Genomic DNA, 15,701 nt, shown 5'->3' with positions numbered 1-15,701 from the left:
CGTTTCGCCTCTTCGTACAATACGCGCTTTTCGCAGCGTGTCGTTTATCTCCGTCGTCAGACGCGCTTTCCTTTCGCGCCCTGCTTTGATTAAAGTCCCTGGATATTTTTGGGAAAGTACCGTCTTTCTTTTAACCGAGCCGCCACGCCGAGCATTCTCCTCTCCCCCCGTCCACCTCCCCGCTTCACGGGCCGTCTCCTGGGAAACGCGCGCGTTATCTGCGTGACATAGCATTCTTGATAGGAAAGTGGAGCGAGCCGGGTTATAGGGCCGGCGCCCGCACGGTGGTCCTTTTGGGAGAGGAGATAGATACGGTTTGGACACTTGGGTGAGGAGGGTTGGACACTTGGGCGAGGATATGGAGGAGAGTGTCACTACTTTCTATATATCAAGGGACTTTAGCTTTGATAAGTTCGGTGCGCCATCTGTTTTTCAATGCATCCCAGTTCCGAGGTTCAGGCGGGCAATCGCACACTTGCTCTAGCGCAATGCGGAGTAATTCTACGCTTTCAGGGTCGTGAATGAGTGTTGTATCCATTTTCCAATGGTTTCTAAAGGTAGTGGATTGCTGAAAGAAAAGTTTCACAGACACTGGAAAGTGGTCTGTGATACGTGGTACGTCCGGTGGAAAATTCAGGACTTCGCAACTAAGGACATGTGTGGCTAGCACTTCAGGAAAATAGTAGCGATCTAGCCGGCTCATGTTGGAACCCCGTTGCCAGGTTGCAACAAAATCATTCCCGTGAGTGTCAACCCATGCGTCTCTCAGCTTGAAATTGCGGATTAGTTGTCGCAGTGCGCGAGCTCCGCTATATTGCCTGCTCTGTCTGCGTCCGCGCGTGTCTCTGTCGATATCCTCAACACAGTTAAAGTCACCTACTAAGAAAGTGGGGTAGCTGTCGAACATAAAGGTGTCGAGTGAATCAAAAAATTCGGCAGAGCCTGCACGTTGAGCTGGGGCATATACTACCAGCGCCCTTACTCGTCTGCCGTGAAGGTTAAAATCCATTGCTAACGTGCGACCGTCAAAACCAAAAACACAGTGAGCTCGTTGACGTAACGCTGGCGTCATAAACACAACTCCAACTCCGCACATATTTGAGTCGGTCAACGAAAAAAAGGCTTCGACTCCAAAGATTGAACAAAAGGATTGGACATCAAAAGGCGTTCTAAAGTTACATTCCTGCAGGAAAAGGATGTCGACATGACGTGACTTTGCAAAGTGCATAACTTCTCTCTGCTCATCTAGGCGTCTGAAACCTCTGACGTTTAAAGAGAGAAAATGCACCGTAGCCATTGTTAAAAAGGGAGCATGCGCAGAAATTTCAGGAAAAACCCTTGGAGAGGGTGGGGAGAGCGCTCAACGAGCTGACATGACTAAGAAGAGAGATGCTCTGACGTCGTCAGAGCATTAGCGAGTTTTTGGGGCGTACTACTGTCCGTCGAGCCCTCAGAATCCGTGGTCGGTGGGTGGGCACGTTTGGTAGCTTGGCGCTCTATTTCCATGGCACTGGCACCGTCACTCATCACGGCGGCCGAACCTGTGATCTTGTGAAGTGGGTTGGACAGGCTCAGCTTGCGGGTCTGAGCAGAGTATTTGCTGGCTCGGGTGCTCGTCGCCGTCGGAGGCATAATAATGGTCGTGGTCTTGTCTGGGCAGGTGATCGGGGCTTCTGCACGTCCCGTTGCTCGAGTGCCGCGTCCCATCGAAGTTCTCGGCGCCTCGGAGCTGCTGGTAGTATTACCTGTGTCGGAGCTGCAGCTCTCGTGGTCTCTGCTGGGTACGGACACTGGCGCTTCGGCTTTGGACGCACTGTGGTCCTCATAGGCGTCCGGCGAGGAGTCGCTGGTCTCGGCTGGGGCGCCAGGGGTTGACGACACTTTCTCAGACGGAGGAGGCAGGTGTCCTGCGTCTTGTGATTCGGCATGGGATTCAGTGCCCGGTGTGTCGGTATCGCTCTCAGTCTCGAGCGCCGGAAATTCTTCTTGCGGTGCGGGCGCTGGGGGCGTGAGGTCGTTGCCCTCTTGTTCGTCGGCTGCCGCTGCTGCAGCCGCTGCGAAGGATTTCGGACGAATGTAGTCCGCTGTCGCATGACTGCCGGAGCACTTGCGACACGGTTCTGTGCATCCCTCTGTAGCGTGCCCAAAGACATTGCATCGTGCACAACGGGGTGTGGAACAATCTTTGGCAATGTGACCAGCGTTCCGGCATTTAGAACACACTTTCTGGACTCCTCGGTAGTCGCACATGACGTTGTAGCCTTGGACTGTCAGAAAATTCGGGATTGGTTTTTTCATTTCAACTCGTGCTATACGGACGCCTGTGCCGACCCCAGGACGGCCTTTGAAGACTGGTTCGTGGACATGTTGGACGTTACCATAGGCGGAGAGAGCAGTCGCTAGGGCTGCGTCACCTACCCACAGTGGTACCCGGAAAACTGTGACATGAACTGTTTCAAGACCGACGCTGACGAGTGGAACTGATACGCCGTTCAAAAGAATGGCACCTCGGCTCTTCAGCTTGGTGGCTGCATGGACGTTTGCGGCTGCGGCGCCGAACTTTACGCCTCCCATGTGTTGGAGGGACTTGATACCGGCTGGGCCGGTTACTACTTCAAGGGCGTCGATAACATCGTCGCCGGTGCTCCCCTCTGGAGCACTGAAGGTAAAGCAGTGCGCCTTGGGCGGCGGCGCTGCGAAAGCCATCACACTTTCCGTCCTGGCCCTGGCTCCCACGGCTTACGCGGTGGTGCCCGGGCGCTGGGTCTCGATGAAAGCCTGGACACAGCCGGGGGTAGTATCCAGGGGCCCACCACGATGCTTGAAGTGATGTAGTCGATGTCTCGCAGCCGATGTCTTTCTCTTTGTCGGCACGTCACTCGATTCAGCCACTCGGTCAAAGTTGAACCACTTGCCCAAGGGCCAGGCATCTTGAACGGGTCACTAGGTTCATACTTGTGTACATTGTCGATCACAAAGCAAACATTACGCATATCTGAGGCACATCACTAGGTGAGCATTAGGTGGTGTGTTCGTTTAATAGAAAATGCATACATACGTATTTCTAAAGACCCTAGTTTCTTAAGCTGCGCTGAAAATGCGACTGCGCGTTAAACTTGTTCCTCCGTGCCCTCTGAACGAGCTCATTGCTGTGTTTCGGTTTCGGTTCTGTATTGCACTGTACGAATTCCATGGGGCGCGGCTCTGGCATTCCTGTTTTAGCCAGGCGACGTGTAAATAAAAGAGTGTGTGGAGAGTACTCGTTGAGTGCGGACGTTTCTTCTGCTTCAGCGCTTCGCGCCAAACCACGTGTTCGGGCTGGCTGGCGTCCCCACCGGTTGTGTTGGTCACCGCCGGTATTCGCCTGCTGCTGCGCCGGGACTACCAGTCCGCAACACAGCGCTCATGTTCCCGACGTATTGCCAGATGGCGTCCATATCTCACGCAGCGCCTCTTCTATCGTCTTTAGACGACATTTGCAGCGAAGCACGCAGATACGCGGCCAATTTTTCTGTTTCTTTTCTTTTTTTAAGCTTGGGCACCTTGTAGTGCTGTTCTTGCCTAAGTACTTATTAAGAGAGCATGAAGTACACAAGGTGACTTTCAAGGGTCGCAGATTCGGTCCCTGCAGGCGTCAAGTCATTATTTTGTGCACTTTACTTTCTTCACATTTATAATATAATTACTAGAAATAACACCCCCTATACATTCCTTGTCATTTTTGTCTGTTAGTTCTCATTAAAAATTGGGGGACGTTTAAGCTTCGCCTTTAAGAGTTGAACGCGATAGCGATCTCCTGCCCCTAGTGCGCAGTTCGAACACTACGAGTGTTTAACAGAATGCGCGCACTAAGGTGTGTGCCTTATGTAATGGGTAGCATGCTTTAAACCAGGAGCAATTACGCGCGAGAAACTTTTTCGAAGTTGCGATGCACCCACTACGTGGTCTTAAGGGAATACGCGCAGTAATGTGTGTGCCTTTTGTTGTGGGTGGCTGTCTTTAAACCACCAATTCGTTATGATATTGACATGGTGTGACGCCCGATGGCAATGTACGCTTGTACCAGCTTGTACGCTGTAAATACAGGACGCGTATTTTTGGGAAGCATGAAAGTTACTTTCAGTGCAGCTCCACGCAGAGGAGTGGCTGTGTGGTAGAACACCTGCTTGCCACGCAGACGGCCTGGGTTCGATCCTCACTCGGATCCAACATTTTTATTATTTATTTTATTTGCAGCTTTTTCGATTTTTCGGCCACGGACAAGATGATGATTTTTCGCTCACAACCAACGGTGCCGACGCCGACGGCGGAATTTCTGCGATACGAGCTCTTTAACGCTGTCGCGTTAATAATAAGGGAGCATGTAATTCATGTAAGCTGATGACATGTGCATGTATTATGCGCTAGAGATAGATGTAGAGTTTGTTATGTTGAAAACGAATCCTCTTCCTTACGTCGGAAACGACAGAGTTAGGTGTAAAGCCTTACTTAATTTCCTCGTAAACTCTGCATTCCAAATACACAAACACTCGTTTAAAGTATTTATATACATGCCAGCAGCAGCAGCATATGTATCTGGACACACACAATTTAGTGTTGCGAAGCTAATTAAGTGCGCATAAGGCGGCTCATTTTGCTAAGTTTACAAACAATTTACTCCTTTATTATAAATGGCATCATACATATTGCCACGAGTCTTATATTTCATGAGTGTAAGCTTCACCCACAAAGACTGTGGGCAACGCGCTGCGCAGGCCTCGCCGTGATGTGTAGGAAGCTTCGCGATTGTTTTGGAACAATCTGTTAAGATTGCGCGCCGCACGAGAATGTTCCAGCTTTGTCGAGAGATAACGCCGCCACCAGCGATATCGCTGGAAAGTTCGATAGCGCCTGTATAAAAGCCGACGCGCTTGACTGCTTGTCAATTGATCGACGGACGACGCCCTGTTCGCCGCTATCATCGTACAGCGTGTATTGCTGTAGTTCTAGTTCTCATTTTCCCGGCCACAAGTTCGGCCAAATAAACAGTTTCATTCTGCAAACGCCGACTGCTGTCTTCGTCGATGTCACGACCACGTGACAATATTGTACACAGGATAAAGGGCCGAGGGGCAGTATGATGCAAATATCCTTCAAGATGAAATGAGAGCTTCATTATGATTATTATTGCTGACATTTCTTGCTCGTAATCAGGGGCCGCATTTGTATCGGCACTCGAGTTGCACCTTGAGTCTTTATCAGTATGATGAATACGTGTTTACTATGCCATAAAATTTTGCTACAAGCGCAGTATCTGTGCGTTTTTCCTTTTGTATCTGCAGTTTTCTCTTTTTTGGATGCCCGATTGCACGCCCATGTTATTTATTGTTTCCAGTACTGTTCTGCTTTTTGTGCTGCATAGCCACTGCGTCCTTTATTTGTCTTTTTATTTAAAAATATTATCTGGGGTTTTACGTCCAGAATAATAATACGATTATGACGCACGCCGTAGGGGAGGACTCAGGAAGTTTTGACTACCTAGGGGTTCTCTAGCGTCCACTAGCATCGCACACTACACGGGCCTAGCATTTCGCCTCCACCGAAATGCGACAGCCGCGGCCGGGATCGAACCCGCGACTTTCGGGTCCGCAGCCGAGCACCGTAACCGCTATACCAGCGACGAAGACGTCTCTTTTTATTGTATTAATTGGTTTTCCATAAGTTGCTCATTGTACAACAATTTTGTTTCTTGTATGTTTTTACTGTCATAGCGTGTCTACTGTACACAATGCTTCCCCGTCTTCTTGTTGTTTTCATGCGTCTTCTTTGTAAAGACGCTTCGCGAGAACTGTTTGTATGGACCTACATGGCTTACATTATTAATAAATGAATAAATTATGCTTCATCAAAGAAATGAAATAGAGTGTGTGTGTGTGTGTGTGTGTGTGTGTGTGTGTGTGTGTGTGTGTGTGTGTGTGTGTGTGTGTGTGTGTGTGTGCGCGTGTGCTTGCGTGCTAGTGATGCAGAACTATCGATGGTACTATCGATACTATCGATAGCCGAGTCACTATCGAACTATCGATGGTAAAAAATACTATCGATAGCGCTATCGATAGTAAAAAATTCGATGGTACTATCGATAGTATAAAATCAACAGCGCGGACATACTGCAGAATAAACTTGGTTCCCCGCGCGCATGGTACATAGTGGAGCCGGAGGAGCAGGCTGGAGGTCCAGAAAGTGGACATGATTGTTCTTCACCAGAGTACTTTGCTGACACATGATCATAAAGTCAAACTGTTCAGCTGTAGCGGAAAGGAAGCCTTCACATGCGGAGGAGGGACTGAGCGGCTTCAAATTGATATTGCATTTTATGATTTCAAAATAAGAAAAAAATATCAATAATTTATTTGTAAGGTGTAACTGGTTGCTTTTGGATACGAATTTATTGATGGATATATTCCGCCATTTTCCCTGCGGAAATAATTAATTTCTCTGCCACAAATTGCTCATAAATTAAGCGAAGCTGGTAGTAAGCTATCGTAAATATTCTGGCATATGGCCGGCCAGCAGCCGCATCATTATTCACACCACTATCGATAGTATTGTTACGGTATTGTCACGCGGTTGTGACCGTGAAGAATGCTGCAGCAAGACTAGGAAATACGGAACTCTTTATTTGGGCGAACTTGTGCCCAGAAAATCAAAACTCGAAATACAAGCGATACAAGCTGTGCACTGATAGCGGCAGGAGCAGCCGTCAGCCGTTGAGTAATGTGATCATCGGTGGACCGCGTCGTCCTTCATACATCAGCCATCAAACCCTCCAGCGTTATCGCTGGTGCTCGCGTAAGCTCTCGAATAAACTTGACTATTCGCGTCCGGCTCGTAATATTAACAGAATGATCTCAAACAATTGTGAAGCTTCTCAAACATTACGGCGTGGTCTGCGTGAAACGTTGCTAACAGTCTTTGTGGGTGAAACCCGAATACGTCAAAACAAAGCAATAAACACGGGTGGCAGTAATATCGCTGTAGTAACATTAACTATGGTACTACCAATTGTACTATCGATAGTTTATCGATAGTAGCACTATCGATAGTTTGTTTACACTATCGATAGTTTCAAAGAAACTATCGATACTATCGATAGTCAATTTACCGATAGTTCTGCATCACTATTGCGTGCGCGCGTGCGCGCGTTATTATCCAGTGTACCAGCCATTTATTTATGCGCAAAAATGCTGCGCTGAGAGAAGCAATTACGCAAATAAAGCGCAAATTACACAATAAAACACAGCTGCTACTAGTCGATTCACAGTGATCGGAAATGATTAAAAAGACAGGAACTGCGTAATGATTTAAGACAGGACGAAAATGTAACCTTGAAACACAGAAAGAGGGAAGGATAAGAAACATTTAACTGCACACATACATGCACGGGCATCACACCAGTACACAAGGCGTACTTGAAACACGGAAAGGAATATAGAAAACAAGATCCCACCATGGTTTAGTTATGGTGCCCGGCTGGTAACCCGAAGGTTGAGGGATCGAATCCCGGCCGCAGCGGCCCCGTTTCGATGGAGGTGAAATAAAAGATGCCCGTGTACTTAGATTTAGGTGAACGTTAAAGAAGAACAAATGGTCAAAATTTCGGGAGCCTCCCACTGTATTCGGCGCCTCTCTAATCATATCGTGGTTTTGGGAACATCACTTCTCGCAAATAATTATTATTAGGAAAAAAGAGGATCTGATCTACAGACAAACACCCATAATATATTCTATGATACATTTCACAGCACAAAAATAGTGAAGGTAAAAAACAATGGCAGATACAGGACCAACGAAGTGCAGTAAAGAATGTTTGCGAAGTGAACTGAAAGATTCATGCACACGTGAACCAAAATATTTTAAGCATGTAGCTGATACCAGTGTGTCCATTTATTACGCAAGGTTGACACCGGCAGAAGTTAAACTTGGATGTTCCCTTTCGAAATACCGGCCGGAAAATTACGCTGCAAGCCCATGATGTGTTCTTCGGATACGGCTTGTCATGTTCGCTTTTTACTGTCCAAAGAAACCTGGTATCTTCGAAAACGATACAGCTCCCAGAGTTTCTGGAATGATTGGTGCACTGCGACACGCAGCACCCGGCCATGGTGACGGTAGCTAGCGCATAACACTGGAGGGAAACGATCACCGACCTAACAACAGCACGCACGCCACGCACAAGTGACCGGGCGGGGAATGAAAAATGGCGACCACGCTGCCGCCAAGGCCGAGGAGGCGGCACCGGCGCTTTCAAAAGGTGACACCACTCTAAGCGGGGGCGCGCGCATCGAGGCCCTCTAGCTGACGCCAGTAGCGGTAGGAACCAACAAACGTTTTATCGAACGATCAAACGCGCTTCCTGTTACAGGAACTTATTTTTGTTTCTCTAAAATGCCCGCGAGGGTAAGAAGCTGATGACGATGGGAAAGAAGGTGACTAAAGAAATAAATAAATAAAGAAAGAAACGAAGAAAGAAAGAAAAAAAGAAAGGAAGGAAGGAAGAGAAGAAAGAAAGAAAGAAAGAAAGAAAGAAAGAAAGAAAGAAAGAAAGAAAGAAAGAAAGAAAGAAAGAAAGAAAGAAAGAAAGAAAGAAAGAAAATCTCTACGTCAGGCACGCATACGCCACGCTTCAGTTGGCCTCATTTTCCCAGAAGGGCAAGCGCATCTGATTTCATTAAGGCGAAATGCCTATAGATGTCTCATGAATCGCCAAAATCGACCAGCGTCCCTCGTCGGCGTCGCCGCCGGCGGCGTCACCATGAATGATGCAAAAAATTATCATCACGTTATGACGTCACCATCAGACGTCATTAAGACGCCGCCGATCGCCACAACGCGTGGTGTCATTATGACGTCATCGTGACGTTCCGTCACGTAACGTCACATGATGACATCATCACGCCATCGTACTTTGGTCAAAGATGGGCCGATCACAGGGGCATTTCAAAACCAAGTTGGTCATTCCACGCCAAACGTCCCAGCCATTTTGGCGACCACGTCAAAGGCACCCGAAAAAAAAATCATGCTTATTCATTGCATTGGAAGCAGTGAATTGCTAGAATATTTCAAAGAGAACAAAATGCAATGATAAAACTGGCCATGTAAGAAGAACTATTCATTTGATTTCGATCGAGATTTTAAAGCTGAATTCCTTTTTTTCACTCGGCTAGAGCACAACACACACGTGGACAATAAATGGAGAACGGACAACACGGCGCTGTGTTGCCCGTCTATTGTCCTCGTGTGTGTCGCGCTGTAACCGAGTGAAAAAATGACTCCCAACCAATTGGCCCAACTTGTCATTTTGCTCTAAAGCTAAATTTTACTGAGCACTCCTTGGTGCAAATTGCAGCTCAACATGCGCAAAATTGAACATTTTCTCAAATTCAGAATTTTTAAATTGGAAGCATTTCTATCTATCTATCTATCTATCTATCTATCTATCTATCTATCTATCTATCTATCTATCTATCTATCTATCTATCTATCTATCTATCTATCTATCTATCTATCTATCTATCTAGACGCATGCGTCTGGGTGCTCTCGTGATCGCCTTTTTAGGTTGTTGTAGAACAAAATTAGCATGCAATGGAAACAGGATTTGAAGACTATGACTCTCTGGTCATGGCATGAATAACGCGAAAATTGTGTCGCGTACGTGGCGAAATGCTTTCTTCCAGACACGTGTGGAACATACCCATTTACCACGGGCCGCAGTATACGGGTACGCGCCACAGGTGAGTGACAGTTTATATTTACCCAGGAACGGCGGGAACATAAATTGGTAATTTAACTGCGAGAGCGTTGAGAAAAACCGACATCGGCAGCGTTGAGCCGAGGAATGCATAGAGTAAAAATTTATTTGGATCCCAGCAGGAATCGCACTTAAGCATTGGGCGTCAAAATCCGGTGTTCTACAACAGAGACACGCCAGGTATAGAAACTGCCCTGGAAAAGCGCCCTCTGAAGGAATATTGTCGATTCAACGTCAATCGTGGTGCGGGTACTGGCTATCTCATTTCATAACAAAGCAATAAACACAACAAGTACTCCCTACGATACAGGCGTCATGTCAAGTTAACGTTTGTGGTTCCAGTGTTGGCTCCCCTTTTATAGCCGCGTAATAAACGTTACATTTGTGTACCTATGATTCGGCAAGCTATATTCAAGCGTTGCTCAACCCCGGAGGAATGCGCTAATGAAAGTCACGTATTATATTGACATAATCGCACTGTTAAGTGTGTCCGCCGCTGTGGTGTAACGGTTACAGTGCTCGGCTACCGGCCCGAAGGTCGCGGGTTGAATCCCGGCATTGGCGGTAGTATTTTAATGGCGGCAAAGTGCTAGAGGCCCATGTACTGTGCGATCTCGGTACACGTTAAAGAGCACCAGATGATCCAAATGTCCGGCGCCCTGCACTACGGCGTCCCTCATAATCATATCGTGGTTTTGGGACGTTAATCCCCAGATATTGCTGTTATTACCGTAAAGTGCACTTTGTTTCGAGAATAATGTCATATGCGCTATAAAGTAAGTGCTGACGTTGCGCCAGGCCATGAGTTCTCCTTTAACCGCCAGTGTTTTCGACGTGCCTGTTAAGCCCCCGATGTGCACACAACTTCTACACTTACAAAAACACGTCGATACATTTCGCAACGCTTGGCTCAAAGCCAAAAAAATGCACTATCCAAGCACTCACTGACTGCTGTTCATGCAACCCATTCCCACAAGGCGTTAAATCTGCCGAATCGTTTCTCGTAATATTTACAAGCTTCAGTGGTCTGAAACATTTTTAGCTCAAAATATACCTTCCATAGAGAAAACAAAAAGGCAAGCAGGTCTGCAGCACAATCTTCGCTATTCTGCACCTGAATCCCACCAGCTGCTTCCGTTTGCCAAATTACCCACAATGAGCAAGAGCTGACGCGTGCAAACGACAGCTCTTATAGCGGTTGTCCCAGCCTTTTAGCGGCGCTTGCATGTTGCAATCGAGAGTTACATATACACGATTTTACTTTGGATACATGGGCGCCGCCATTTTGCCAGAACCAGCCACCCTAGCGCCGTCTACCGTCAGCGCCATCTTGGACTGATAAATTCGCTGGCAAAAAGGTGCGTCCGGCGCTCTCTCTGGTTTGTTTATTGTTTTACGTTGCTGCTGTGCACCGGCACGGGACAATTTAAACATCGAGGTGCATCGTGGACTGATAAATTCACTGGCGAAGAGCTGTGTCCGGCGCTGTCTGTGGTTTGTTGATTGTTTTACGTTGCTGCTGTGCACCGGCGCGGGACAATTTAAACATCGAGGTGCGCTCTGCTTGCGCGTACGAGTGTACAATGGTTATAACGGCCAAAAACGCGCGCTGCAATGAACCGGACGGAGGCGACCAGCAGGCATCGACGACGATCAACATCGGTGAGTGATTTCCTTAAAAACATTTGCGACGCGCGCTTTGTTGACAAGCGAAAACAGCGATCGTTTTTGTAGTTTAGCTCTTGTGTTTCGCAAGACTTCCCTGTCATTTCTCGCTATCGTTGTGCTCGGGAATTCTTGCTATCGTCTCTGTCCCTTTTATTGCCGCCAGCCGAAGCTTGGGTGCTTAAGATTTGCGATAGCAGATGCCGCGGCCGGCGAAGAAAGCCATTTTTGATCGTGTAGTACATTAGTTCTTCAACGGGCATTCGAGCCACAATAGGCTCTTTTAGCTGAGCGTCGCTTACGCTCAGCCGCTCGCAGATGTAGCGTCCCGAGAGAGTGCAGGGAACTGCATAGATTTCGTGTTTTTGACGAGCGCGTCTTGCCGAGACGCGGTCAGCTTGGGTGCAAAACAACGGCGAAACCAAGTAGACGCACCTTCACGCTCCGGTCAGTTGGCTTGACGAGCGGAGCGAGAGATGCGTTTTACGTTCCGCCGGTTACACGATCGTTCTTGGCACGCGCACTGCAGTTCTTTCAACGTGTCTGTGTGTTAACTGAGTCACGCGCACTACAGTTCATTGTACGCGTTCGCGTGCATTCACCGGTCTGACCGGAGCGGATCGTCATTGCCCAGCTAAAAGTGCCTAATAGTGAACGTCGCTCCGGAAGAATTTACAACTTTCCTTCGCAGTCACAGCGTTCCCTGCAATGATCGCGTTCGAAGTGGCTGCCTTGGTACGAACATGCAGCTGCTTTCGTCGTCTGGCCGCGCGGAGCTAGAGCGAATACGTGCCAGTTTATCGACAACAGTTCGCCTTTTAATATGCTGCACCGTCGCCAGCACCAGTCGTTTCGCACGGACCGAACATTTGGTAAAATATCGCACTAAGGGGCGGATTCCTGAAAAGGAACGTTATTCGCTTCTGTAGCAAAACTGCTGCGTTTCTGCCGCATGTTGATCTCTCCTAGGCAGAGACGCGCGACTCATGTTTGCCGTGTGTTATCTGACTGGTGCCTTTTGGCATTGCATCTGATCAGCTTTCAGCCGAAACAACTGCGGTTACAATATATCGCGTAATTTTTGTTTCGTCCTTGTAATTTCGTTTGTTATTGGCACCATAATTTTACTTTTTTTCATTTGGGTCAAAAGTTCGCGGTGTGGCTTCCATTCATGCAGTGTTCTGCTGTGCTGTTCGCCCCTTATATTCTGTGCATGCTTTCTTTTCTTTCAGATGGTAGCACCTACACGCATCCCAATCATCTGGACAAGTGGATCGATGACACAAAATTGTGGCCAAATGTCACAAGTGGCCACATTATGTGCTTAGTGACATCTTTTAGCCGCGAAAGAGCACAACACAAAGGAAAGAAACACGCCGCCCGTCCTGTCGTTGTGTGTTTCTTTCCTTTGTGTTGTGCTCTTTCGCGGCTAAAAGATGTCACTAAGCAAGTACCAACTAGGCCAACAAACAGTCTTGTTAAAACATTATGTGCTACTTGATTAAAACAAAAGCTTGCGATTTAAGGCAGGCAGAAGCTTATAAGAGCCCCGATTCGTACAATTATGTACAAAGTGGATGGGTGGGGCAGGTACTGTGCCACAAGATGAGCGAAGAAATGGTTTGCCTTAAGGCAGAAGTTCGGCCATTTCAGGCCGTTAACAAAAAGCCCTGGGTAGCCTGGGTCTGCATCAAAAACACAGGACAGGTCCTGACAGCAGGTTGCAACTGCATGGCTGGAATGGCACGCGTGTGCAGCCACATTGGGGCAGTGTTATGGAAAATTGACATTGCTGTGCAACGTGCACTCACAGGGCGCACAGGCACAGATGCAGCAACCGCGTGGAACAGGGGGACGAAAAGAAATGTGGAGCCAGCTTTAATAAACGATATAACCTCAGACTGGAGTGCTCTTCTGAACAGCCGGAGAGCACCACAAAGCCAAGGCCGACGAGAAGGATAAAGCACTTCGGCAGTAGGGAAGCCCTTCTTGACCACATCGAGTCGTCTCCTTTCCAGGACCTGTTTAATATAAGAGGTGGGTACCCTCTGCGGTGGATTCTGCTGAGCTGCGTTATGCGTATCATAAATTGACGATTTGCTTGGGCTGGTAGAGAGCAATGCAAATTGATGCCTGTGCACTTGGTAATGAATTATTTTGCTGTGTTATGAAAAAAATGCATGTTCAGGTATTACAGATACAGAATAACATGCAGGCACCCTTTTAGAAGCAACAGTACGTGCTACTAGGATGAAGATGGAAGAGGAGACCAATCGAAGAGATGCAGACACTCCATCTCTGCAATCTGCACATTCACCAGAAAAGGTAGAAGACAAGAACATAATGCATACGCGAAGAGTGATGTGAGCGAAATTTCAGTTTATCATGTATTTTTGTCAAAAAAGCTCTGTGAGCTAGCAAGTAGCATCAAATGCCAACAATGTAGTTAAAGAACAAATGCACTGGTTAGGTTTTTTTTTTCGCTTTGTTATCGTAGGGCACACCTTTTGTGTTTGCTGTATCATACTAAGAGACTGGCCGCTCAGCAATTCCTAACGTTTGAATGGATGAAGAAAATTTGCAGAATGGCACATTGCTGTGGACATTAACTACATTTCAGGCTTAAAACCTTGAAAGTGGTGGGCTGCAAGCACTCACAGTCTTTGTGCGCATTTGTCATTTCCTGCACAGTTAAAATGGACCCCTCCGTTCACAGTCATAGCACGGCTTATTCTTGACCTTTGTATTTTCTTCTTGTTCAGGTTGTCCCGACAGCAGTCTGTGCCAGGAATCCTGCAGAAAAAGTGGCTGGATGCGAAATAACGCTAGACAGGCCCCTTTGCCAACTCAATCTTGCGAGTATGATTGCCGCGAGCCATGCAAATAGGCACAGAGTGCTAGATAATCTTAAAATTACTGTTGCTGCATCTCTAGAAATTGAGGCAGCTACAAAAAAACAGAGAGACTGTAGTGAATGGTTTCTCCACTGAAAAGGCAGAATAACTGCTTCCATATTTAAGGAAGTGTGCCGCTCAAAACAGCAAACCTGTTCATCTTTAGTTGATAAGATCTTAAACACTAAGCACATTTCCAGCCCTGCCATCCAGTACGGCATAGAGAATGAACAGCTTGCAAAGTCTCGTGCTCTTACTGCCTTTAAATCTCAGCATGTCAACGGAAGGCTGGACGACTGTGGTCTAATGATACCACCTGAATACCCATACCTCGGTTGTAGTCCAGATGGGATTTTTTATTGTGATTGTCACTCTCCGGCACTGCTTGAAGTCAAATGCCTCTACTCACTTCGCAATGTCCACCCAAGCGATAGAGTTCAAGAAGACAATCTAAGTCAGACTTTTGCTTAGATGCTACTGGTGCATTGAAGGCAACACACAGGTATTACTACCAGGTTCAGGCACAGCTGCATCTGAATCTGGTAGGCGGTACAATGTGCTACCTGTATTTGCATGTGGATAAAGGGGGTCGACTGATGGGTGTACAGAAAGAAGAGGGATTTATGGGCACACATGTGAAGGCTCTGGAGAGTTTCTTTGAAAGGATAGTGTTGCCCAGTCTGTAATTGTAGTTTGGCAAGGGGTGCAACCAGGCCCGTAGCCAGGGGGGATGGGGGCCGGGCCACCCCCAAAATTTTGTTGGAGGAGGGTGTCTTTCCGAAAATAAAGAAAATAGGTGTTTTTCTAAGAAAGTCTGCAGATCCCACGCGTTGTGGGAATCTTTTTCATGCGAAGTAGTCAGCAATTACTTCTATGCTGTATTTTATGGCTTTGAGCCAAGGGTTACAAGGTGGATCGACGTGTTTTTCTAAGTGTAGTAGCTGTGTGCACATCGCGGGCTTACCGGGCACGTCGACAACACTGGTGTTTAAGGGGTAAATTATGGTGCAACATAACGGCAGCCCTCACGTTAGAGTACATATATCAGTATTATTGAAACTACATGCACTTTATGGTGCAATCGTGAATATCATCGTAACTTTCGTTAATGTATTCCTCCGGGGTCAAGAAATGCTTCAAATGCTTCACCTGGCATGGCTCTGTGGTAGAATACCAGATTGCCACGCAGAATGCTTGGGTTAGATTCCTGCTGGGATTGTAACTTTTAGTCTTTCCATTCGTCGGGTCAACGCTGCCGATGTCGTTTTTTTTCTTTACGCTCTTTGCATTTAAATCACCAATGTCTGTTCTAGCCGCTCCCGGGTAGATATAAACTGTCAATCACCTCTGGTGC

The 15,701-nt window shown here is 47.3% G+C and overlaps 1 protein-coding gene across 1 annotated transcript; it reads right to left on the bottom strand.

Moving 5' to 3' along the window:
* Positions 1-1,377: 1,377 nt before the first annotated feature.
* Positions 1,378-2,250, bottom strand: LOC119405832 (uncharacterized). Its single transcript, XM_037672663.1, has one exon. The coding sequence runs from the start codon at positions 2,248-2,250 to the stop codon at positions 1,378-1,380; it is 873 nt and encodes a 290-aa protein (XP_037528591.1).
* Between the last annotated feature and the right edge of the window lie 13,451 nt (positions 2,251-15,701).

This window comes from Rhipicephalus sanguineus, chromosome 9, assembly GCF_013339695.2.
Source record: "Rhipicephalus sanguineus isolate Rsan-2018 chromosome 9, BIME_Rsan_1.4, whole genome shotgun sequence".
Classification (NCBI taxonomy): Eukaryota; Metazoa; Arthropoda; class Arachnida; order Ixodida; family Ixodidae; genus Rhipicephalus; species Rhipicephalus sanguineus.
The sequence above is the reverse complement of the archived record's forward strand: the minus strand, read 5'-3'. Positions and strand labels throughout refer to the sequence as shown.

Excerpts from the sequence above, each read along its gene's own strand:
- LOC119405832 (XM_037672663.1), bottom strand. The coding sequence starts at position 2,250 with ATGTGCGACTACCGAGGAGTCCAGAAAGTGTGTTCTAAATGCCGGAAC.